The sequence below is a fragment of the Neoarius graeffei genome, chromosome 7, assembly GCF_027579695.1.
Source record: "Neoarius graeffei isolate fNeoGra1 chromosome 7, fNeoGra1.pri, whole genome shotgun sequence".
NCBI classification, from domain to species: domain Eukaryota; kingdom Metazoa; phylum Chordata; class Actinopteri; order Siluriformes; family Ariidae; genus Neoarius; species Neoarius graeffei.
Window position 1 is genome coordinate 59,582,723 of NC_083575.1, and position 27,703 is coordinate 59,610,425.

A 27,703-nucleotide genomic window follows, 5' to 3' on the forward strand; every position below is an offset into this window, starting at 1 on the left:
ATTGATTTGTTTTTTCATTTATTTACGGGAAAGGTCTTGTAAGGCATTTGCGGCGGAGGGGGGGTATACGTGGTGTGTTGAGATTTAATTCTGGCATGGCTGACACTGAGCAGCTGTTTTCTAAAGCAGCGTCCATATATCAGCCCCGTTCAGCCTTTAGCGGTATCGAATGATTATGTGTTTAAGTAGGCAAATGTGACTATTAGGAAGAAATTATTCTTTCAAATGTGTTGTAGGTCTGCAAACCTAAAAGGTCAAGTAGTAACCAAAAGGCTAATTTACAGTACCAGTCAAAAGTTTGGACACCCCTACTCATTCATAGGCTTTTCTGTATTTCTGTTTCTACATTGTAGAACAATACTGAAGGCATCAAAACTACAAATTATGGAAGTATGTTTTTAAGCAAAAAAGGGTTAAAAAGCAAGATATGTTTCATATTTTAGATTCTTAAAGTTGCCACCGTTTACCTTGATGACGACTTGTACACATTTGGCATTATGAATGAATTGCCTTTATTGTCATTGTAAATGTCTCATCTCATCTCATTATCTGTAGCCGCTTTATCCTTCTACAGGGTCGCAGGCAAGCTGGAGCCTATCCCAGCTGACTACGGGCGAAAGGCGGGGTACACCCTGGACAAGTCGCCAGGTCATCACAGGGCTGACACATAGACACAGACAACCATTCACACTCACATTCACACCTACGGTCAATTTAGAGTCACCAGTTAACCTAACCTGCATGTCTTTGGACTGTGGGGGAAACCGGAGCACCCGGAGGAAACCCACGCGGACACGGGGAGAACATGCAAACTCCACACAGAAAGGCCCTCGCCGGCCACGGGGCTTGAACCCAGGACCTTCTTGCTGTGAGGCGACAGCGCTAACCACTACACCACCGTGCCGCCCTTGACTAATACTGTGTGTGTATATAAAATATAAAAATGTCCTTGCTTGATGGATGGTGATGGTAATAATATAATGAAAGCTACTTACTGATATGGAGTGCTTTAATGTGTAACTGTTTTTGGATTGAATTGAATTTATTTTCGCTACTTCTTGCAGGTCTCTTGTTGCTAATCTGGCGGCTGCCAACTGCTATAAGAAAGAAAAACATCTGGACCTGGAGGAGAATTGGAAGCTAGTAGAAAAAGCAAAAGTCTACTATATTGCTGTAAGTAAACTTAACATTCCTATATCTTGAATCACGGTACTAAACAATGAGGAGTTATTCTAAAATAAATCATTAACTCGTCCTTCTTGACAAAGTTTATCTGTGATGGTGAGGCACACAGAGAGAGAAAGCCACAGAGACTGTGTACAAGTTGAGAGATAATGGCCCGGACAATGGAGACGTAGGTGTTATGCCAGCGCTTCTGTGCCAAATAGCTTCTTCTGATCTCACCTCAGCAAGCAGATACGCTTCTTCATTTCATGCCCTTAAAAGGGCACTCTGCGAATCTGTGTGGTGCTGATAGGCTGTGTGCTGCCCTGAAGGGTGGGAGATATGAGTTTCCAAAAGTGCAATTGGCTTGGCTGAAGAAATTCAGCTCTCTGACCCATGAGAATGATGGGGTTCGACCGAGGGGTCATTCAGGAGCAAGATGACTCAGTCTCTGTGAAGGCTGCTGACTAGACCGAGCGTTTTCATTTACAGGCCATGCTCTCCTCATGCCCCTTAAAAGCAATGTGTGTGGTGTTGCAGGCAACTTATCAAGCAGCATCAGCTCCACCAGTCAGGCAAGCTGTTTCACTCCTGATTGAGGAGTTAACTGGCAGACGTGGTGCAAACTGTTGCTTGTAATCGTCTATAATCAAGGTTGGTGTGAAGCACATGACCCCATTACACTCCGACCTGTCAGGTAATGAGCCATTACAAACATGATTGGAACGGCTCGGCATGCAGGTCAGTACTTGCTCTCGGCTTCGTTCGCCAAGAGAGTTCCATCTGCGCCCCGTTGGACATCCATTTGCGGACACCTTTAATAAAGGCATGTGATTAACCTCGACGCAGGAATCAGTCAATTTGCCAACCGTTGTAATGTGACACTCTAATCATTTTCAACCCTGATTAACTGACTTTCATCACGGTGCTGCTTACCGGATAGAGCCGGAGGCTACGATGAATAAAGAGAAGCGAAGCAGCATTGGTCCCTTTTGTGTTTCCTGCCTTGACTGGATGAAGCAGCTAGCGGTGACCATGGGGAAGTGTCCTGATGATGCTGTCTGGGCTTGTCTCCTTTTGCTCGTGCGTGGGTCCTGTGTTGTACCAGCCAAAGGACTGAAAAGTGAAGCTTGTACACTGGAATGGTAATTAATCAGGACCTGGCTATGTGCATTTCAGAGATAAAAAATCCTGCAAACAGTGATATTATTGAAAAGAAGTAGAGACCTACATTCAAGCAAATAATCATTGCTGGCAGGACCTTGACTGCAGACGTGAAAGGGTTCATGCTGGTATGGAGGACACGAAGTCTGGTAAAGATACAGTATGCTGATAATGTCTGTGGTATCTAGTGTGAAAAATAATGCACAGTAGTGCTGTCCTGTGAGGAATGAGACAATCTTTCCTCTGATAATAGTGTGTGTGTGAGAGAGAGAGAGAGAGAGAGAGAGAGAGAGAGAACAGACACATTCCAATGTTTATTGAAAGCATTGTCCCCGTTTAGTCTGCCTTGGCTTTCCATTGGGCTTGTTAGACAGGGCTCTTGAGGGAGGGGGAAATAGTTTGTGCTGCCGATGCCCAGCTCCGTTTGTCCACAGCTCAAATTTCAGCTGAGATTGGAGCACAGAGCGTCCCACTGGGCCCGCTTGTTTTTCTTCCACAGGCCCAAACAAAGCTGTGATAGCAGCTTCTCCAGGTGCACTGCAGGTCTCGACTCTATAAGCATGTTTAATACATTTGGCTGAGTTCTGCTCTCTTGCTCTCTCTCTCTCTCTCGTTGTTAATCTCTCCCTCTGTCTCCTAATCAGAGACGAGGCTGCGAACTGATTATCCAGTCAGAGTTTTCATTAGTGAAGCACATTCTCTCCCGTCAGCAGGAGCAAAGGCACCTCCTCACCTCTTCTACCGTTACTCGCAACCTTTAACCGCAGTAGCATCAGTGAGTATTCACCTCAGAGCCATGTTCACCACATCTGATTTGCTGCCCATGTTCTGCTTTAGACCCTTTTCCCTCTCCACCTCCATTTTGGAAATGGATTCCTGCATGAGGTCTGGGGTCAGGCTTAAATCCCTGTCGCTTTAATGGAGAATGAAAGCAGAGCAGGCTGGACAAATAAACGGGGTCTGTCCTGTCAGAAGTCCTGAGTGTCTCTCTAAGAGGCTGTGTGGGTTATTCTGAAGCGGGGTTATGTAAGTGATTTCCTCTTGCGTGTAACTGTCCCAGAGCCTGGCACCAGCCTGTCTGTCGACTCCCTCTCTCTCTCTCTCTCTCTCTCTCTCTCTCTCGCTAATGTCTAGCTGTTAGCCGTATTGACCTTCACTTGCACTCTGCATCATTCCGCCCTCATCTCATCTCTTAATGTCTGTTAAACAAAAACACTCCAGTGCTGAATTTTGCCTAATAGTTAATTATGTTGTATGAACCTAATGAGTTAAAGCTCCTCATTTGTACAAGTTTTTTTTGTTTTTAGAACACGTTTTCACATTTACCGAAAATTATGATGGTTATCAGAAATTACAAGCTCTGGCCCCGATAGTCATATTTTGATGTTTTAACCTGTGTGGACCCTGAGAGAAGATCGAATGCTACTTTACAGAAAGTGTGTGAACTGTCTCAGGTCTGTAGCTTGGTCGGGTAACTGTGTGTGGTTCTGTTGATGATGCTTGTGAAGGTAGGAGGAGTTCTCTGGTGGTTGTAGGTGGTGACATCATTTCGTACCCTTTGCTAATAATAACAGTTGCGATAATAGATGAGCTTCATCTCATCTCATCTCGTTATCTGTAGCCGCTTTATCCTGTTCTACAGGGTCGCAGGCAAGCTGGAGCCTATCCCAGCTGACTACGGGCGAAAGGCGGGGTACACCCTGGACAAGTCGCCAGGTCATCACAGGGCTGACACATAGACACAGACAACCATTCACACTCACATTCACACCTACGGTCAATTTAGAGTCACCAGTTAACCTAACCTGCATGTCTTTGGACTGTGGGGGAAACCGGAGCACCCGGAGGAAACCCACGCGGACACGGGGAGAACATGCAAACTCCGCACAGAAAGGCCCTCGCCGGCCACGGGGCTCGAACCCGGACCTTCTTGCTGTGAGGCGACAGCGCTAACCACTACACCACCGTGCCACCCTAGATGAGCTTCATAGTGTGATTATTATTATTTTTTTTTAATACCATTGAAGTATACAAGTTTGAAAACCAAACACTTCACTTGTTGTGATTTAATTTCCTTGAAATTGTATTTAAAACGGGAACTGTTTACAGCGCAGCACTGTGCGTTGGCTGATTGTTAATGTCAAGTGTCTGTGCGATCGCACAACTTGAAGAGCATGACGCCTTTGAGAAGCAGCATAAAGACTCTGAGTGGAGCTTTTCGTAAGGAATTGAGAATATTTTTAATGAAAGATGGGCTGCAGCCAAAAGAAGTCCCAGTCAATGAGACAGTGCACAGTGCCCTGAGACACACGAGGTGAAGAGTGCCCTTACACAGCCCCTGCCTTATGGAGGATCAGCACTAGACTGTGTGCCACCTGCAGCACTTTGTAAAGCCAATCTGCTTCTAATTAATAACTGATCCAGTAAGTCATTAATAGTAGTCTTTTTTTTTTTTTTTTTTTGCATGCATGCAGTTTGAGATCAAAGAATTCATCTTTTAATGAATAACATCAAGTCCGAGGTGATTTCTGTTGATGGATGTTTGCGCTATATAGCAAAGACAGATCAGCTCTGGCGTATCTTCTGTCCCTGCAGAGATCCCCAGCACAGAACAGAGATTTGTGCAGATTTCCTCATATCCTCGCCAGTCCTGTGGGACAGATTGCTGATGGCCTTCTCTGTCCACTGACAGACAAAAGCTTTCGTCAGATTTACTGAGTCACAGCCTTAGAAAAACACAGCTAAAGCTCAGGACTGTGCCATTTTTTTTTTCCTCTCAGACGCCTCCCAGCAGTCACACAGATTAACTTGTTTAACGGTAAACAGAAGCATTAAACAGGTTAATGTGGAGCGGAGAGACCAGTCTGATGACCCCTAACTGAACATTTTGCTCCCTGGATTGTTCCTACTGTCGTTCATACATGATGTTTCTGCTATCTGGTGAAGGAACACCTATTTGAACAGTAATTCAGTCAGTTCACCCTGTCTCAATGCATACGCAATTAACAATCTCATCTCATTATCTGTAGCCGCTTTATCCTGTTCTACAGAGTCGCAGGCAAGCTGGAGCCTATCCCAGCTGACTACGGGCGAAAGGTAGTCTGGTTAACACCAGACCATATCACAAGTGAAATATGGTCTGGAATCCGCCTATTGAATTTCTCGTAGGGGAGGTGTGGTTTACGATTGTCAACGGCCGTTTATTGGACGTTGCGAATGTCTATCATTTGGTGTATACGTAGCCCATGGCCAATCATGACAGTTGTACCCGGTGACGTAGTTAGAGCGACGAAGAGGCGAAGAAGAGAAGGAAAGAGAAAGAGAAGGCAAAACAAAAATAGGAAAACAATGGCACCGAACGATTACTGCCGTTTGTGCAAGACAAATATGAGAGAAGCTGGACCCTCCGCCATGTTAAATGTGATCCGTAAACAGTCCCAAATAAACTACAAGCTTCCGTTTGTCGAGTAGTACGCGTCACCGTCTTTCCACCCCTCCCCACTCTCTGATTGGCTCCCTAACTCAGGCGAGCCTTTAGACCATAGTTTCCATGCTGTCTTTTCAGATCGGAACGATTGTGCAAAGCAGCATGGGATTTCCCAGGCTAGGCGAAAGGCGGCGTACACCCTGGACAAGTCGCCAGGTCATCACAGGGCTGACACATAGACACAGACAACCATTCACACTCACATTCACACCTACGGTCAATTTAGAGTCACCAGTTAACCTAACCTCTATGTCTTTTGGACTGTGGGGGAAACCGGAGCGCCCGGAGGAAACCCACGCGGACACGGGGAGAACATGGAAACTCCACACAGAAAGGCCCTCGCCGGCCACGGGGCTCGAACCCGGACCTTCTTGCTGTGAGGCAACAGCGCTAACCACTACACCACCGTGCCACCCGCAATTAACAATTATTCCGCAAAATCGAGTCATGCGTAAGCCGATAGCCGAGTTGTCTCTAAGCCATGTACGAAGAGATTGAGTGGAATAATTGTTTGATTCTATCCACATTCACTGGATTTTGAGAAACGGGGCATTTTTATTTTTGGCAAATTCGATAAATAAAAACTTTATACAAAACGTCCGACAAAATCATTTCTGCTGAGGCGGACTTCTTAAAAACCTATCGATGTCTGCACGAATTGACTTTAGTGTTGTTGTTTTTTTTGTACAAAGTGCCATCTTGCTGTCGTGCCAAGGTATAGAATAGCTTTAGACACTTATTTAATTCTTCCTTGGACATTTCAGTTATGTCATTTTCAAACTACTTCTGTGAGCTTTTGAACCAGTCTAAAAAAATTTCAACAAATTTTAATGCTTAAAGATGAAGAATGTGAACAAACCGGTGAAATGATCGAACCAGGAGCCATTTGTGGAAAATGCGATGATTAATAATAATTCTTGAAAAATAAAAAAAGATTTTAAAAATAAAATTTCAAAATTGTATTAAAAATTAAAAAAAAATTTAAAAAGATCAAATACTTCACTCCATATTTTGTTGTCGGTTTTTTTTAGGGTTTTTTTTTTTTTTTTTTTAGTATTTTTTGGGGTTTTGTTTTCGAGTAGCGATCCACCCCACCCCCGTCCTTGGTTGGTTCAATAACATGCGCCACCATTTTGTTTTTCTCTACTCACGGTATATGAGCTGATAGCCTAGTCATAGAGTAGCCAATTAGAGCCCACTATTGCTCGTTAGTGAATGTAGATAGAATAATAATCATTTACATTATTGGCTGATCACAGTTATCTGGGCTGATCTGGATTATTTCAGGTGAGCACGATTGTTGGATGTTGATCACTGTATTTGCATACAAGTTAGTTCCTTGTTTTAAAAAAAAAAAAATCAAATTACTTTAGCCATTGTGTTTCAATCGTTATTCTCAGTTAAAGACTTTTCAATTATTCAGCTTCTATGCAGTGTCGCAGCAGTATCTAATGGAGTTGTACCTTCTTTCCTAAAATGTGCTATAGATGATCAGATTTAGTGCATTAGTCCAGAATAGTATGGTACAACCCCGATTCCAAAAAAGTTGGGACAAAGTACCAATTGTAAATAGAAACGGAATGCAATGATGTGGAAGTTTCAAAATTCCATATTTTATTCAGAATAGAACATAGATGACATATCAAATGTTTAAACTGAGAAAATGTATCATTTAAAGAGAAAAATTAGGTGATTTTAAATTTCATGACAACACCACATCTCAAAAAAGTTGGGACAAGGCCATGTTTACCACTGTGAGACATCCCCTTTTCTCTTTACAACAGTCTGTAAACGTCTGGGGACTGAGGAGACAAGTTGCTCAAGTTTAGGGATAGGAATGTTAACCTATTCTTGTCTAATGTAGGATTCTAGTTGCTCAACTGTCTTAGGTCTTTTTTGTCGTATCTTCCGTTTTATGATGCGCCAAATGTTTTCTATGGGTGAAAGATCTGGACTGCAGGCTGGCCAGTTCAGTACCTGGACCCTTCTTCTACGCAGCCATGATGCTGTAATTGATGCAGTATGTGGTTTGGCATCGTCATGTTGGAAAATGCAAGGTCTTCCCTGAAAGAGACATCGTCTGGATGGGAGCATATGTTGCTCTAGAACCTGGATATACCTTTCAGCATTGATGGTGTCTTTCCAGATGTGTAAGCTGCCCATGCCACACGCACTAATGCAACCCCATACCATCAGAGATGCAGGCTTCTGAACTGAGCGCTGATAACAACTTGGGTCGTCCTTCTCCTCTTTAGTCCGAATGACACGGCGTCCCTGATTTCCATAAAGAACTTCACATTTTGATTCGTCTGACCACAGAACAGTTTTCCACTTTGCCACAGTCCATTTTAAATGAGCCTTGGCCCAGAGAGGACGTCTGCGCTTCTGGATCATGTTTAGATACGGCTTCTTCTTTGAACTATAGAGTTTTAGCTGGCGACGGCGGATGGCACAGTGAATTGTGTTCACAGATAATGTTCTCTGGAAATATTCCTGAGCCCATTTTGTGATTTCCAATACAGAAGCATGCCTGTATGTGATGCAGTGCCGTCTAAGGGCCCGAAGATCACGGGTACCCAGTATGGTTTTCCGGCCTTGACCCTTACGCACAGAGATTCTTCCAGATTCTCTGAATCTTTTGATGATATTATGCACTGTAGATGATGATATGTTCAAACTCTTTGCAATTTTACACTGTCGAACTCCTTTCTGATATTGCTCCACTATTTGTCGGTGCAGAATTAGGGGGATTGGTGATCCTCTTCCCATCTTTACTTCTGAGAGCCGCTGCCACTCCAAGATGCTCTTTTTATACCCAGTCATGTTAATGACCTATTGCCAATTGACCTAATGAGTTGCAATTTGGTCCTCCAGCTGTTCCTTTTGTGTACCTTTAACTTTTCCAGCCTCTTATTGCCCCTGTTCCAACTTTTTTGAGATGTGTTGCTGTCATGAAATTTCAAATGAGCCAATATTTGGCATGAAATTTCAAAATGTCTCACTTTTGACATTTGATATGTTGTCTATGTTCTATTGTGAATACAATATCAGTTTTTGAGATTTGTAAATTATTGCATTCCGTTTTTATTTACAATTTGTACTTTGTCCCAACTTTTTTGGAATCGGGGTTGTATTAATTTTCAGCATTTTTGCCATAGTGCGTTATTTATTGGGGCGGCACGGTGGTGTAGTGGTTAGCACTGTTGCCTCTCAGCAAGAAGGTCCTGGGTTCGAGCCCCGTGGCCGGCGAGGGCCTTTCTGTGTGGAGTTTACATGTTCTCCCCGTGTCCGTGTGGGTTTCCTCCGGGTGCTCCGGTTTCCCCCACAGTCCAAAGACATGCAGGCTAGGCTAATTGGTGGCTCTAAATTGACTGTGTGTGTGTGAGATGGTTGAGAGGAGAAAACCTCTAAGAGGCTGTCCACACGGCAACGGATTCAGGTGAATCTGATAAAATTGTTTATCGTTTCGGCCTGGCGTCCACACGGCACTGGCGTTTTGGGTGCCCCAAAATGAGAACGGGTTCCAGAGTGGAAAAATCTGGCAACGGCGCCGTTGTGAAGTCGTCTGGATGAGTAGAACGGATTTGTTTACGATGACGTCACAACCACATGACTAGAACAAGCAGCACTCTTGCTGTTTTGTATGAACCACTGCATTGCATTCACTTTTGTATACAGCTTTTCTTTTAAATAAACAAGTAACTGAACCATTTCTTGAATTTCTTTTTTTTATTGGATAAGACTGCTTTTCAAAATGTTCACACACAATATGAAAAGTTCTATAAATTATATAAAAATGCTTTTCAAAATGTTCACACACAATAAGAAAATTAAGTTATATAAAACTATGCACACTAATAAAACTAATTTGTACACACACAAGGCACGATTTCCTCATGTAGTCGCAGACATGTTGTTGTTGTTGTTGTGTGTTTGTTCCTGTGAGTGCTTCACGCCAGGTAGAAGAAGGGGTTTATGCGCATGCGTCCTACTTCTTCTATTGTTCTGGTGTCTCCGATGGGACCGTCTTACAGCGCACGTAGAGGTGTGGCATGTGTATTGCATCATTTTCAGCAAGCGTTGCGTTGCCATATGAACCTGATATTTTGCTGATCCGTTGCCCATGTGGACGCGATATTTTTTTTTAAAAATAAAATCTCGTTGCCGTTGTCATGTGGATGTAGCCTAATAATCCAGTAGAAGGCAACGGGAAACCACGACTGTAATCCTTCCTTAGAAACTTTGATGGCTGAAGACATCAGAGCGGATCTGCCATCAGGCTGAACACTAGCGAAGAAGAAGATTGTTTATTGCCAGTAATCGAGTATTTAAAGGAACGTTCCACTCTGAACAGCTTGCATATCAATCTTTATTCAGTACTTATTTTGTAATGAAATTCCAGTTTCACCTTTTTAAGGGTTGTTTTACAATCAGGGTACACAGTTTGTGTCACAGGGGTCCAAATCAAACTGGTTCTTGTTCCAGTTTTTAAGTGAAGGACAAGTTAAAGAACAGATTTCAGGTAATTTTTTGACGTGTGTATGGTAGTTTTGTGTAATCTGCTATAAGATAAAGAAGATTAAGTGTCGCTTTAATCAGGGCTGGGAGAAACAAATGAAGTGATTCTCGGAGAGGACATTTTTTTTTGACAATTCAGAATCCACTACTTCCATAGTGCTTTTAAATATAAGGCTGTAAGCTTTGTGTTAGTTGTCTCTAATATTTATGTCCCAATATCTTGACCACATTTTAGGATGAAAATAATCATTTTAGATATGTTATTTTATATTGAAAAATTAGCTGTCTCGGAGAGGACATTTTTTTGACACAATTACATACTAATTTGATCAAAATAGTCTGAAAACTTACTGGCATTCAACATTAAAACTTAACTATGTTTCCAATGATATGGAACCAAATATGTGTTTTATGGTATAAAGAATGATGTAAGTGCATCCCTTTTGGAGCTACCTGTGGTCAAAAAAGCACTTTTTCTAAATGACACGAGTAATTTTGCTAAATATGACACATATTGCCATACATTCACCAAAAATAACGTTATCACCACATTTTTTTTTTTTTTTTTTTTGCAATGGTAAATAGAGCTATCACAGGGCTACAATGAACAACCAAGTTTATTTAGTCAAGCCTTTTGATATTGAAGATAATAAGTGTTAAATGTGATTTTTAGCTTGCGTACCCTGATTGTAAAACAACCCTTAATTAAAAAAAGTTGATTGGTTTTGATGTGCTTCACTTTAGTTAATGGTTTTCTCCATGACTCACAATGCCATTTAACCCTTACTTAATCTAAAGAGAGCGATGCAGCAGTGCTTTAGCCCTTCACCAGCTCTTGCATCTCACGTGTACACTCTCACGCTAAAATATCTTCTCACTAATTACTCTGCAGCAGATGTCCTATAGCTGCGTTGCTTCCTTTTTTATTTGACCATGTTCTCCCTACATTTAGTCTTGGTTATTTCCCACTGCTATCAATCAACAGCTAAACAGAATACATGTGCATCAATGAGAATGGGGATGAGAGTGTAGTGAAGATGCAAGGAGTAGACGTAAAGACTGTTGGTGAATTCAAGTACCTGGGGTCAACTGTGCAGGAAAATGGGGGCTGCGATAGTGAGGTGAGGAAGAGAGTGCAGGCAGGGCGGAGCAGTTGGAGAAGGATTTCGGGAGTCATTTGTGATAGGAAAGTCCCAGCAAAAGTGAAAGGTAAGATGTATAAGACAGTAGTGAGACCAGCTGTGATGTATGGATTGGAGACCGTACCCTTAACGAAGAGACAGGAGGCAAAGTTGGAGGTGGCGGAGTTGAGGATGTTAAGGTTTGCGATGGGAGGTTGGACAGGATAAGGAACGAGCACATCAGAGGGACAGCACATGTGGAGAGCTTGGGAATTAAGCTAAGAGAGATGAGACTGAGATGGTATGGGCACATCCTGAGAAGAGATGCAGAGCATGTTGGAAGGAGAATGTTGAGGATGGAGCTGCCAGGCACACAAAAACGAGGAAGGCCAAAGAGGAGATACATGGATGTGGTCAGAGAGGACATGAGAGTGGCAGGTGTGGTAGAGAAGGATGCAGAAGACAGGGAGCAATGGAGACGAAAGATCCGCTGTGGCGACCCCTAATCGGGAGCAGCCAAAAGATGACAATCAATCAACAGTTACTAACCTGGTACTAAGAAGGCCATCATGTATTTCCTTTGAGTCATGTGAAGCCTGCTGCTTCTTTTCTGACCATGCTGTGTCATGGGGCAGCGTAACACACTCCAAGGAAAGCTCTTTCTTTCACATGCATGCGCTCATAGACACCTACAATTCCTGAGTGACACTATGATTGACAGGGGAGAGAGAGTATGCCACCTCTCACTCAGTATCCCACCCAGAGAGCACGTCCAGCTTTGCTTTCTTGGACTCCTGGCCGTGGATGACTGTGGGGTCATCCGGATTGGAACTTGCCATCTCCAGACCATAGACTGCTTTTCTTCTTTTTATTTCCATGTTGGCGTTCTCATTAATATGAAATTGAATGCCCGTGGAAAAAAGAAGCTCTTGCTCTTTTTTAGGAGCTGACAGCAAAAACTGGCAATCTGATACCCTTTGGTTTCAGATTGTAGAAATTGTTCTCCTATTAAACACCATTGTAACTGTGCTAGCAAAGCCACGAGCTTCTAATGACCACTAACTCCGGACAAGAATAATGAAAATACAGGGTCAGCTAGAAAATTGGCAAACCGCTAAACGCATCACAAATGGTTGAATATAAATATGCGGTGATTTGACTGGCATCTCAGTTAGAGTGGATTTCTGACTCGCACCCAGTGTTTTCCGGGATAGGCTTCGGATCCACTGTGACCCTGACCATGAAGAAGAAGAAGCCTTTATTTGGTCACATGTACACTCAAGCACAGTGAAATTCTTCCTCTGCATTTAACCCATCTGAAGCGGTGAGCACACGCACGCACAAACAAATGAACAACGAGCACGCGCACACATACCCAGAGCAGTGCGCAGCGATGCTACAGCACCCAGGGAGCAGTTGGGGGTTTGGTGCCTTGCTCAAGGACACTTCAGCTATGGGGAGGCTGAAGTGATGTTCATTCACTCAACTCCCCTCACATTTTTCCTGCTGGTCCTGGGAATCAAACCAGCAGCCCTTTGGGCCCAGGGCTGCTTCTGTAACCTTCAGACCATTCTGCCCCTAAAGCCTAGGTCACAACCGGATGTACGATTTTTTTGGCCATGCGATTTTTGGCGTTTCCCAAATCGCTGCGTTTTTTTTTGTTCATGGAGAAAGACGCACGTTGGACGCAAGTTTGTCTTGCAACCTGAAAAAAACGTAAGCGCCCGTAGAGTTTGTTTGACATGACAAAGAACCTCTGCAGCCGGTCTGCGGCCAGTCTACGGCTCGAAAATCAGCACATCACACGCGCGCCCTTCGTGCGTTTCACGCGCGCCTTCCATGCGTTTCTCGCGTTTTTTGCACGTATTTCCGGTTGTGACCGAGGCTTTAGTGAGTGATTATTTAATGTGCTTCAGGGCAGGGGTTAGTTTTAATGTGTGCATTTGCTTACATAGTAATAGTGATGATGTTATTGTTATTGCAGTTATTAAACAGTTAATCACAGTTGTCTCCATGACAATTAACTGTCAGTGAAAATGCAGCCATCCTGATGGGGCGTAATCTCCACTGATGTTGTCTAAGCATACAATGCCCCGGTTTTAAACATAATGCCATCGATGCAGTCTCTGGATGTATCTTGAGGTTTTTCATTTGAAGGCTGTTAAGTGATTTTCGTCCTGAACCTTTATTTGTTTGTCTTTGAGTCAGATTGGCGGAGGAGAGTTTGTGTGCTAAAGCGCTGATTAATGAAGCCTGGCATGAGCTCGCCGAGTGCCCTGCTGCTGAAGGGGTGGGATTGGATGCAAAGCGAGTTAATGGAGTCTCTCGCCGGGACAGGCAGCGCAGGGCACTGCCATCCAGCCTGAGCCGGAGAGAGCACGCAGTCAGGGCAGCCATCTTTCACAGACGGAGGGCGGCAAGGAGGGAGAGGGGAGGGGGTGTTGTTGAACTTGTGCCAAATGTTTGGTGGCAGGCTGTTGCTAGGAAGTGAGGATCCTGAGGCAGAGTGGCACACACTGAGCTATAATGAGGGACAGGAATAAGACTGCAGAAAGAAAATCACACTGCAAAATATTCCTATACATTGGAGCAAATGGTGCTGCAGTGTTGTGTTTAAAAATAAATAAATAAAAATTTAGTTGGTAGCTATGTACAGTTGTAGTATACGCAAAAATGCCATCATTTCAGCACAACCCAGAAGTGCTGCAGTACTTATTTTTGGCCTACCGTCTAATTTGATCTCCCTTGGAACATGCATTGCGCATTCTGCCAGGGCATTAACCTTACAGTGCCAGTTGTCAGTTCTGCTACTAAACGCAGAGTCTCTGAAGCCACTGGCACAGAACCTTGTCCTCTTAAAGAGACCGCAGCACTAATTCCAGAGGGAACTGTTTGCACAGTGTCATGGTGAGTGAGAACATGGAAGAGAGAGAGAGAGAGAGAGAGGCAGGAGTGGGTACCGTAGGTGTGTCTAAGGGTGAGAGATGAAAATAATTAAAGGAGGAGTCACGTGGGCCTCAGAGACCCCAGCTGCAGATGGTTCTAGAACAGCCTGGGGATGTGAGAGAGGCGTTCTTGCAGGCAGGCAGGCAGGCAGGCAGGCGGGCAGGCGTGTGCCAGTTCCATTGAACGGATGCTCCATCCAGTGTAGGGATGATGAGTTTGTGTGGGGAGGAAGCTGTGAAAGTGTCACCTGTGAAAATGAAAAATCCTCCCTTTCCTCTCTCGCTCTCACTGCAACTTGTCAGGTTTTCAGCATGTGTATGGCTTACGTTTCACATTGCACATTGGCAAACGGCAGGCTTTCAGAGCTCTAAGTGCTTTACTGCGACACAAAGCAGGTTGTGTCTCATCAGGACTAATGTCAGCACAGAGTGACAGCCAGCCAGAAAACACACCATTAACTGGTACAGTAAAGTGGCATGCCAGCCTGCACCCTGAAGTGGCATATGCGGGCTCTCTCTCTCTCTCTCTCTCTCTCTCTCTCTCTCTCTCTCTCTCTCTCTTCCGGTCCGACCTCTGCGTTCCCTGGTAACAAAAACGCGTGCGCTTGTGGGGGTTTCGTACTCCTAATGACACCTAATTCACAAGAGCTCTAGTGATTTCTGTAAGGTGACTCACAGTGCTTTCGCTTCCATGCATACCCCTCATCACCACCACCCCTCTCTCTCTCACTCACTCACACACACACACACACACACACACACACACACACACACACACACACGTGCACATATTCAGGCAGCCCTCATGCTGACCTTGAGCTGAATCCGGCATCAGCTGCCCTACACACCATCTCTCCCCTCCCCCCTCCTCCGCTGAGAAAGATCACACAATGCAAATTGAGAGGGAGAGAGAGAAAGAGAGAGAGTCGAGATGTGTGGAGGGAGGAGGGGTGCGCAGTTGGCAGGCTCTGTGTGACTGTAGGCAATTGGTCACAGTGTTGCTCTGCTCTGATGAAATTTAATCTTACCATATTTACATGCAGAGTTTCACTCTTGGCAAGCCCTATTAAATGCATTTGTAAACGCACTTCATCTTGATTAGAGTTCATGCCTCAGAGCGGCCTCCGCTACGCCTCCTTTTCCTCGTCGGACACACTTAAAGCGATCAGTCCACTCGAAACGTACGGTGGCTGTATTTAAAAAAAAAAAAAAAAAATTGCCCAGGTGCCACATTGATCACTGGTGTACCTGCCTTGTCAAATCGCCCCTACCGTGCCCCAGGCAAGTGCAGGATTTGTTATTCTAACATTCTGAAGGAACAGTGCTGGCCACTGCAGGAAATGATTATATCCCTGAAACTACATCAGTCTTTATTAAATCACACGAACCTCCTAATCTCCCTTTGCTATCAGCATTCATTTATTCCCCCACAGCACTGCTCATATTGCAGTGTAGAAATCTGTTTACTGTTTTATTTTGGATTTTACAAGAAATTGATTAAAATGTCTTACTGTCGTCAGCCATCTGCCATCCTCTACACGACGTGCATGTTTACATCTAGGTCACTGCGTTTGCGTTTTCTATGAACTGTTAATTTGAGAACGTGTTACTAAAAACGTCACGAAGAATTAAGTGTTTTTCTCAGCATTGTGCGAATGAACCCAGCTTTTAAAAATCCCCTCCAGTTACATTAGCTCTGAAATGGCCCCTGTTTTATCGTCTAATGATGGCGTGATCAAGAATGAAATGCTTCGTTTTCAAAAACATTTTCCGTTGGGAGAGAAATGAATAGATTCTCTTCTCTGTTTAAATGTTTCGGGGTTTTTTTTTTCATGCTGAGCAATTTTACGCTAATAGCAGTCGGTAATGCTAAAATTCAACGTGATGACAAGCGCCTAATTATACAATAATGTGCATGTTGCATGTTTAACCATTAGCCCCTTCTCCCTCCACCTCCTGTGCTAATTTCTCTTCTGTATCTGCAGTGCAAACACACAACAGCAGCCAGTTAGGATTTATTTGACATCTCGCTGTCTGTGTCTAATTTGCTGTGAATCAGAGAAGCATTTGCACGGGGTTGAGCTAGGTGGCCGTTTACTTAGCAGAGCGATGTTTGCAGGCATAATTGAACCATCATTAGCTGACACGAGCGCAGTCACGTGGGCCTAGTGTGTTAATGTGCGGCTCTGAGGCAGTGGGATGCTGGGCTGTGGCACCATGGGTAATCGCTCCCCCCTGCAGCTCTCGGGCTCGGGCAGACTCATAGCAGTACAGGTTACGGAACTGAGAAAGAAGGAGCGAGAGAGAGGGGGGCACATGTACTCTGTGTGGACCAGTTTACAATTTCATGTTGTTATTTTAGCTCTTTTCAGCCTTCGTGGAAACCTGATAGATTTAGATCAGTCATGATGACAAATCAATGATTTGACATTGTCATCATTTCCATTGCCGAGGGAGCCACGCTAAGTATTTGTGCGGAAATTGGTTGGCCTTCTGGCCCACGGTAGCACGAAACCTAGATATGTGGGTGGTGAAAGAAATAGTACACTACTAACTAGCCAAATTCAGACATCGTGGATTGGGTCTCTGGTCAGAAAACTGTAATTCGGGTTAAAAAAAAAAGTCTACATACAACTTTATATACTAATGAATCGTTTGGAATGGTAGTGTGTGGTTTGGGACAAAGCCAAAGTAGATAATGGAAGTTTGATGTCACCACACCACAACCTTTTCCTATTTTCATTGGCATCGTGACGCACGTTACCACCAGGGTGATTTCCCTAAGGGTGTACATCTTTTTGTATCTTTGGAGCACAACTTTAGAGGTTTATTACACACACAGTGGTACAAACCATGCAAAATGGATGCACGCTAAAGCTACAAATAATTATGTACCATTGAGGCCACCAGCGCAGTACTATTGTACCTTCTTTTTTTTTTCCCCCTCTCTGAGTGTACATGATGGGAAACAGACCCAGGTCCATGTAGGATACTGATAGTTCCGTGTTTTGATTGGATCTCTCTCTGGTAGAAATGTATGTTCTTTCGATTACGTTCATTATGTCTTATATTAAATATAGTTAGTTTCTTGTTTCTTTTTTATCAGACATCTAGTTTTTGGGTTTGTTTACCCGACATGTTTCGATGTACGAACAGACAAAAGGAAGGTTTTGCCATGGGAGACCCACTATCAGCCATCATGTGCGGCTTTTTCATGGAAGATCTGGAACAGAAAGCACTCACTACAATACCAGCAGAATACAGGCCAACACTCTGGAAACGTTACGTGGATGACATATTAGAAAAAGTAAAGAGGGGACACACTCAACAACTCACCGACCATCTCAACACCATAGATAATACCGGTAATTTAAAATTCACACATGAAGAAGAAACGGAGCAGTCAATAGCATTTTTGGATTTAAAAATACATCACACAGAAGATGGGGACATCAAAATAAAAGTACACAGAAAACCCACACATACCGACCAATATTTAAACTGGACTTCCGAACACCCCATAATGCACAAAATATCAGTAGTCAGAACATTACATGAACGCGCAGCAATAATTACAGATCCACAGGACAAAGAACAGGAGGAACAACATATACAACATGCGCTGAAGGCATGTCAATATCCACAGTGGGCAATATCCAAAGGGGCAGAACAGGTCAAGAACAACAAAACACAGAAGAAAGAGAAAAAACAAATTAACAAACAAGAACACAGGGGAGTAGTTACATTACCATACATTAGGGGAATAACTGAACGCATTCAAAGAGCAATGAGGAAACACAACATTAACACACCTGTCAAACCATACACAACACTCCATCAGATCCTGGTTCATCCCAAAGACAGAATACATCCAGAAAACAAATGCAACACCATATATGAGATTCCATGTCGATTATGCAATAAAACCTACATTGGGGAGACAGGAAGGAGTTTCAACACAAGAAAAAATGAACATAAGAAAGAGTGCGAAAAGGAGACAGCTACAAGACAAACCCGAACAATAAAAGAAAAGGCACAACAGGAAAATTACAAGTCAGCCATAACAGATCACTGCAAAAGAGAAAATCACATTATGGACTGGGGGAATGCCAGAGTCATCCGCACAGAAGATAATAAACATCAGCGCTGGATCAGGGAGGCCATAGAGATCCGTAAGCGAAGCCCGAGGACCATCAACCGAGATGAGGGAGCATACATGCTCTCCCATACCTGGAGTGCCATCTTGCAGGGGACGAACAGACAGTAGAAGGCGTGACCGACCTGTCAATCCGGACAGGAAGGCCACGCCTTCGGAATCATCAGCTGATAAAAGATGCGTCACCGATAACATCCGGTGACACTCTGAAGAAGACGACAGTCGTACGTCGAAACATGTCAGGTAAACAAACCCAAAAACTAGATGTCTGATAAAAAAGAAACAAAAAACTAACTATAGAAATGTATGTTCTTTCTTTGTCGCAAATCTACACCTGGCATGTTCTCAACCAGCATCATTGTTCATAGTCTTGATTAATAAATGCTCATAATATGAATGTTTGATCCAATAAAGTGTTGACTTTAAGTAAGAGCCCTTCTTCCTGCTCCGCCTTGGGGAGGAAGCCCAAGCCTGAGAGGTCAGGGTCATATTTACAGATGCTGGATGTCTATATACTGCTGAGTGCGAGTCAGCAGCCTCCTTCGATCAGAACGCAGATGCTGCTACTAGCCTTTTGCTTTACACCCCTCCTTCAGCTCAACCACACGGGCAGCGCTCCAGCGAGCTCTCCCATTGAAACATTGATGCACCACAGCCATGAAATCGCCTCAGCCGATGAAGCGAATCGACAGTGAGAGACATCGAGATGTGCTTGATTGTTTCTTAATGCGCTGAGGATTGAAGCTAACACATTTTTACATGGGTCGGCAGATGAGGGCGTACAAGCGTGCTAATAGGACAGAATCAATAAAACATCTCCGGCTGTGAAACACCAACTGCAGCACGTGTAGATTTCTGAGTTCTGACCGAATGACTGAACCGTGGAGTTTTTGAAAGATTTATAGAGTAAAAGACGTTCACTGATCATTCATTGCCAATCCCTAGTGCTACTGCGAAAGGATTTATGGAAACATCTCTCATCACCAAACTTTGATAGAAAAGTGAACTTCATGAAGGGGCTACCTCGAGAACGTACGGCTCTTAACTTTCATCACCCTGCTGTATGGCCTTAGGCATGGCCTGTGGTGTGTCTTAATGCTATCCTTACCTTTGATTCATGATCACTTACCGAGCTTCTAACCGGGAGTGCTGCAATTCCCTTCAAAACCTCAGCTCCCTTCATCATGTATTAAATGTGGTGGTGGGGTGGGGCTCAGTTCGGAGGGTGCTGCCGCTCATTCTGAGGGAACCGCGTTAACACTGTGCAGATGTTGAGACTGTGTGTGGCAGCTGTTGAACGGACGGCCCGGCGAGATGACATTCGCACATCTCTTTAAGGCAAAGACTGCTCCATTCGCCTCCCTTGCGATTGTTGATGGGTAATGATTTGCACGTTTTCATGCACACTTGTACATCCAGGATGGACACTGGGCCACACACACACACACACCTGCATGGCGTTGTTTTACCATCTTTGTGGTTACAAAGCCTTTTCTCTCCTCTGTACCACAGAGAAGATTAGCTTTAGCCAAATTCACAGGAACGGTTCCTGCTCCCCCTTTTAGCTTAGTTTGGATTTTATTAGCTCTAAGCACTTGCTCTGTCTTTCTCTCAGATCTCGCATAAAACTCAGCATGAAAGTAATGAGGATGGAAGTATAGCGGTGCAGCAAACATCTTGGTCCCCTTTGGGATGTGAGCATGCTCATTGGAACGAGAAATGTCTTAACCCTGAGTTATATTGTTTTGCTGTTGCCGTTTTCCCTCGACTCCGCTGTTAACAGGCTGCCTGTGATTTATTTGTATATTACTTTCTAATCAGGCCTGGTTTTGGCTGTAACCCCACACACCTGGCTGAAGCTACATCGCGTAGACCCTGAGGAACACGAGCAAAGCAAGAGCATCGATGTAGCTGTATTTAGACATGCAATCTCGCATAGAGCCATTCAGCTCTAATAATTTTAAAATAAACAAAGTTCACCTTTTAAAGGTAGTTCCTCTTGTAGAACTGTGTACTATAAAGCCAAACAGTACTGAGTGTGTTGAAAGGAGGTTTAGTAAGAGTGGTGCACGCTTCATGATTCAGTACTTGAGTACAGTTCTTAAGTCCGTGTTATCAAGGTTAAATGATCTACTGAGGAAAGGGTGAGATTTGGCCAGAAACTGCTTTAAGGAAGTCAAGAATTCTTAACTACTGAGAGATCCTTATTCTGATGGTGTATTAAAAGCAAAACGTTTGGTGTATTAAAAGCAAAACGTTGTGACAGATATAAATGTCTGTCGCAACGTTTTGCTTTTAATACGTCCTTACTTGTAGAAATGTCTAGTCTGGGTTTCTGATGACACTGTACAAGTTTCTCTCACTGAAACTCGTGTAGTAAGCAGTGAAGAAAGTTAAGACATGTCTTCTTAGAATGGGAGTGTCTGTGGGTGGAGCCAGAACAGTGTTTGTGGGCGGACCCAGAACATTTACGAGAGTGTTTGTGGGTGGACCCAGAACAATATGCGTGTCTGTGTGTGGAGCCTAAACACTATGGGAGTGTCTGTGGGCGGAACCTGAACGTTTACAGGAGTGTCTGTGGGTGGAGCCAGAACAGTGTGGGAGTGTCTGTGGGCGGACCCAGAACATTTACGAGAGTGTTTGTGGGTGGACCCAGAACAATATGCGTGTCTGTGTGTGGAGCCTGAACACTATGGGAGTGTCTGTGGGCGGAACCTGAACGTTTATAGGAATGTCTGTGGGTGGAGCCAGAACAGTGTGGGAGTGTCTGTGGGTGGAACCAGAACATTTACAGGAGCATTTGTGGGTGGGGGCGGCACGGTGGTGTAGTGGTTAGCGCTGTCGCCTCACAGCAAGAAGGTCCGGGTTCGAGCCCCGTGGCCAGCGAGGGCCTTTCTGTGCGGAGTTTGCATGTTCTCCCCGTGTCCGCGTGGGTTTCCTCCGGGTGCTCCGGTTTCCCCCACAGTCCAAAGACATGCAGGTTAGGTTAACTGGTGACTCTAAATTGACCGTAGGTGTGAATGTGAGTGTGAATGGTTGTCTGTGTCTATGTGTCAGCCCTGTGATGACCTGGCGACTTGTCCAGGGTGTACCCCGCCTTTCGCCCGTAGTCAGCTGGGATAGGCTCCAGCTTGCCTGCGACCCTGCAGAACAGGATAAAGCGGCTAGAGATAATGAGATGAGATGAGATGAGATTTGTGGGTGGACCCAGAACAATACGAGTGTCTGTGTGTGGAGCCTGAACACTATGGGGGAGTCTGTGGGCAGAACCCGAATGCTTATGGGAGTGCCTGTGGGCGGAGCCAGAACACTATCAGGGTGTCTCTGGCTGGAGCCACAACACTATGGGAGTGTCCAGAACACTGTGGGAGTGTCTGTGGGTGTGGCCAGAACACTATGGGAATGTGTATGGGTGTGGCCAGAATACTATGGGAGTGTCTGAGCCATAAACAAATGCTACTTATGTAGGGATGTTGATTGATTTGCTTGCAATTTGAAAACTTCCTGTTCTGGAAAATCCTGTCCTGGTATCATTTATCGAGTTCAAAAATATTGCAGTTTCATGGTGAGACGGTATTAATGAATGAGTCGTTTAAAATCGCACAAGCCGGTGGTGAAAGTGTAAGGAAAATTCATGTTGTTATGTAATTTTTGTACAAGTCTCTTTGCACATCCTTGTTTAGATACCAAAAACTGAAAAGAAACAAAAAGATCAAATCCCCTAATTATTTTAATTTTCTTGCAACTTTTATTGAGGATGACTTTTTTTTTTTTCCATAAACTTTCTTAAGATTGTCAAAATCTGTTATATTGTTGTTATTAGCTGAGAGAGTAGCTGCAAGGAAAGGTGGCACTCCGAGCCCAAAACGTGCTGCTTAACCAAGAATAGTTTCATTTAATTGTAGTTAATAATGCTCTTCTATTGTGCATGCTATCATCATGAAAATGTCAGGTGTTGCAGCAGAGGTAGTAATGTAGCATGTTTACAACAGTAACAGATTGCACAGCCGTGATTTTAGAACTTTTTAGGAGTCTCAGTCGGACACGAGAGAGATGAGAACCACTGGAGTAAAGAACCTGACCGAGTTTAAAAATGAACGGGTAAACGGTAATAGACAGAAATGCATTTTAATCTGATAGCACGCACTACTAAGGCGGTTTTCAGAGGCAGGACGACGTGTCCGAACTGAATAACGACGTTGAATGCAGTCTTTGGAGGAGCATTTCTCAATTGCGTCATATAAGAAATATTATAATAATTCATAATAATATAGTGATTAACTTTTACTCAAGATTTTATTTCTAGCAAGGAATGTTTGGTAGGGTCACTGAATGTTTGATTCTCTATTCCATCTCGCCTAATGGATTTCAGACTTGGCGTCCATTAGTCTCATCTCATCTCATTATTTGTAGCCGCTTTATCCTGTTCTACAGGGTCGCAGGCAAGCTGGAGCCTATCCCAGCTGACTACGGGCGAAAGGCGGGGTACACCCTGGACAAGTCGCCAGGTCATCACAGGGCTGACACATAGACACACAACCATTCACACTCACATTCACACCTACGGTCAATTTAGTCACCAGTTAACCTAACCTGCATGTCTTTGGACTGTGGGGGAAACCGGAGCACCCGGAGGAAACCCACGGGGAGAACATGCAAACTCCGCACAGAAAGGCCCTCGCCGGCCACGGGGCTCGAACCCGGACCTTCTTGCTGTGAGGCAACAGCGCTAACCACTACACCACTGTACCGCCGTGTCCATTAGTGTTTGTCGGTAATCTAGCAAAGTGGTGATGTATGCTGTCCTTAAAGCCCATCTCGGGCAATTTTCTTACAGGTACCTTCCCAGATATTGAAACTCTGCCTTGTATGACGACTGACTTATGAGACAGCATAATGCATCAAGCCTTCTGTTTCAGGCACACTTTATAAAAAGGAAGCAGTGGAGTAGCAGTAATCGCTAGATTGGATTGCATTGTCTTTGATTAGACCATTAGAGAGAGACTGTTAGACTGTAAGAGCACTCATTTGTTTGTGCACTAATTGACAAGATGAGTAAGAGAAGATGACTTGGGCGATGAATCCTGTTTGTTGGCAGTGATTGATTTCCTCCCATCACCTACTCTAATGTACAAACAAATCCAGCAGCAGTACAGCCTTTAACAAGCAACTTCTTCTATTAGATTGAGTGAAAAGCGGGTTGATAGATCGTGTTGATACAGCATTTACCTTCCTACTCTTTCACATCCTGGATAAAGCAGCAACTTTTATTCATGAAATGGAAGTAAAGATTAATTATGATACATCAATCCCAAAGTCAGAAAACAAAGCGTCTGCAGCCATTATCATCACACAGAGAGAGAGAGAGAGAGAGAGAGAGAGAGAGAGAGACTGCTGTGTTCATACAGTATTTTTGTAATACTGCTGCATAAAGGAACTGCAGCAGGGCTATTAGCCGGTGACATAACTCCGTGACGTTGTGAAGCAAAGAGTGACGCAGTCATTATCTCTGAATTGCTGGAAGATGTGAGTCATCAGGCAGGATGAGCTCGTTTCTCCATCGGGTTGGAGAAATGAGAGAGGCATATTAGAACGTAAACGCGAGTACTGTGACAAGTGACCAGTTGCTCACTTTGAATTACTCATAACATGCCTCGTACTTCAAGGCCCACCTTTTTTAATCTCTGTGATAATCGAAAAACAAACTTTCTTAGCAGGGAAAACAAAACGACGACGTGTCTGTCATATATCTGATATGAGATATACTGAGATTATATTAATCATGCATGCCGTATCCTGTAATTGAAGTGACGTTAAATGTTAATTTGCAGTGTTTTATTGCCGCTTGAGTCTTGCCGCCTGTCTAGTTTACCTTGCTCGGCACTTTTACTATGAAGAAGTTAAATAATGCTATTAATAAATGAGCGGTTTCCCCACTTTCTACATGGAAATCCTAATAAGCGTTTACAATTACCCATAACAATCGTGTAGGCGTGGTGACGCTATTAGGCCTGTTAATGGTAAGTGGTGAATTCCCTGCAGTTTTGGGAGCTGGAGCTGGAGCTGGCTTCACTGTTGCTGAATCACCGCCGCATGAATATTCAAACATCCCCACTAATGAGAGCCTGGCTGGATGGATGGGGGGGAGAAAAAACAACTGCCGGCACTGACACACTCGGAAAAGGGATATGAACCACATAGCTGGTGGCTATGTATGCACCACGATGCAATATACAGTGGTGCTTGAAAGTTTGTGAACCCTGTAGAATTTTCTATATTTCTGCATAAATACGACCGAAAGCATCATCAGATTTTCACACAAGTCCTAAAAGTCAATAAAGAGAACCCAGTTAAACAAATGACACAGAAATATTATACTTGGTCATTTATTTATTGAGGAAAATGATCCAATATTACATATCTGTGAGTGGCAAAAGTATGTGAACCTTTGCTTTCAGTATCTGGTGTGACCCGCTTGTGCAGCAATAACTGCAACTAAACGTTTGCGGTAACTGTTGATCAGTCCTGCACACCGGCTTGGAGGAATTTTAGCCCATTCTTCTGTACAGAACAGCTTCAACTCTGGGATGTTGGTGGGTTTCCTCACATGAACTGTTCACTTCAGGTCTTTCCACAACATTTTGATTGGATTAAGGTCAGGACTTTGACTTGGCCATTCCAAAACATTAACTTTTATTCTTCTTTAACCATTCTTTGGTAGAACAACTTGTGTGCTTAGTGTCGTTGTCTTACTGCATGACTCACCTTCTCTTGAGATTCAGGGCCCGTCCACACGAGTACGCGGCCTCACCCAATACGCTGTCGTTTTGAAAAAAATCTCTGTCGTTTCCAGAAATATCTGTGTCCACACGGATTCACCGGAAACGACCCAAAACGCTGTAGTACATATGCCAGGCCTGTATGTGGCGCTGTGACGCCGCCACACCAATACACTAAAACCGGAAGAGAAGCCATGGAGCATGCGCATAAAGGTCATGTGCTGTTTACAAACAAGCTCATAACACGAGAAGAGGACGATCATGGCCAGCGCAGCTCTGAGAGGAAGAGGAGAGTCTTTTGTGTGGACCAACAATGAAGTGGAACTATATGGTAGAAGCCTGTAGTCCGCCATTGTTGTTGTTATGATGCGTCTAGCGGCGGAGGCTGAGGTTAAAGGTTAGAGAGGCGGGGCTTATACGTCATCGTTTCTGAAAAAATCCGCATTTGCCGTCCGGACGACTCCGGGCTATCCGGCCTTTTAGGATTTTCCCACTCTGGAACCCGTTTTCAAAAAATACCGGTTTCACACCTCGAAAAAGCCAGATCTGTCTGGACGCGAGGCAGAAACGATAAAGTATTTATGCAGATTCGACAAAAAACGTACTCGTGTGGACGGGCCCTCAGTTCATAGACAGATGTCCTGACATTTTCCTTTAGAATTCGCTGGTATAATTCAGAATTCGTCGTTCCATCAATGATGGCAAGCCGTCCTGGGCCAGATGCAGCAAAACGGGCCCAAACCATGATACTACCATCACCATGTTTCACAGATGGGATAAGGTTCTTATGCTGGAATGCAGCGTTTTCATTTCTCCAAACATAACGCTTCTCATTTAAACCAAAAAGTTCTATTTTGGTCTCATCCATCCACAAAACATTTTTCCAATAGCCTTCTGGCTTGTCCACGTGATCTTTAGCAAACTGCAGATGAGCAGCAATGTTCTTTTTGGAGAGCAGTGGCTTTCTCCTTGCAACCCTGCCATGGACACCATTGTTGTTCAGTGTTCTCCTGATGGTGGACTCATGAACACTGGCTAATGTTAATGTGAGAGAGGCCTTCAGTTGCTTAGAAGTTACCTTGGGGTCCTTTGTGACCTCGCTGACTATTACACACCTTGCTCATGGAGTGATCTTTGTTGGTTGACCACTCCTGGGCAGGGTAACAATGGTCTAGAATTTCCTCCATTTGTACACAATCTGTCTGACTGTGGATTGGTGTAGTCCAAACTCTTTAGAGATGGTTTTGTAACCTTTTCCAGCCTGATGAGCATCAACAATGCTTTTTCTGAGGTCCTCAGAAATCTCCTTTTTTCATGTCATGATACACTTCCACAAACGTGTTGTGAAGATCAGACTTTGATAGATCCCTGTTCTTTAAATAAAACAGGGTGCCCACTCACACCTGATTGTCGTCCCATTGATTGAAAACACCTGACTCTAATTTCACCTTCAAATTAACTGCTAGTCCTAGAGGTTCACATACTTTTGCCACTCACAGATATGTAATACTGGATCATTTTCCTCAATAAATAAATGACCAAGTATAATATTTTTGTCTCGTTTGTTTAACTGGGTTCTCTTTATCTACTTTCAGGACTTGTGTGAAAATCTGATGATGTTTTGGGTCATATTTATGCAGAAATATAGAAAATTCCAAAGGGTTCACAAACTTTCAAGCACCACTGTAGTGGTATTTCTGCCCTGAAATAATCCACAGAAGTATTTTTTTTTTCCTTTTTCAAAAAGAAAGCTGTGAAATTCCAGCTGTTTGAAATGGAACTGAATTAAGTGGAGAACACAAACATATTGACAAAAGAACTGAAGCTCAAACATTCAGCGTTCTCAGATCTCCGTTACTAATTAACATTTTAATGAAAAGGCTTCACACGTGGCTTTTAGAATGGGAATATTTTATAGATTGAGTTTTACAAATTTATCTGGTCTGATTTGACAATTCAGAAGACCATGTAACATCTATATCTAAAACGATTACGGCAGGTCGAACGACACCAGGCAGATATTAGACGGAGTAGATAATTTATAATCAATAAATATTGGCAGTATGATGGCAGTAAGTCGAGTAACAACTCTGCTAGGGTGCACAGAAAAGCTCGTCAGAAAGTCAACATGTTGAAGCTTGAGGATGTTCTACAAGAGCACAAGATCACGTCGGCTTCGGGTCCTGTCAGTAATCTGAGACTATAGTGATCACAGGCTCCGGTGAAGCTTGGGAAAAGGCCAGGCGATGTTTTTCCAATCTTCACCTGTCTAGTTTTGGTGAGGCTCAGATTATTGTTCTAAATGGAGTTATAAGATTATATCTAAAAATTGTGTGACCCTCATTGAGGTCAAAGCAGAGAGGGAATTT

General features: G+C 43.8%; 1 protein-coding gene across 2 annotated transcripts in view; it reads left to right on the forward strand.

The window, feature by feature from the left end:
• Positions 1 to 27,703, forward strand: part of adka (adenosine kinase a) — a 242,793-nt gene that overhangs the window by 144,377 nt on the left and 70,713 nt on the right. For both annotated transcript variants that reach the window (XM_060924777.1, XM_060924778.1), the window contains exon 6: positions 1,065 to 1,173. In XM_060924777.1, coding sequence (XP_060780760.1) covers positions 1,065 to 1,173 — 109 coding nt within the window. The remainder of the gene's footprint in view (positions 1 to 1,064; positions 1,174 to 27,703) is intronic.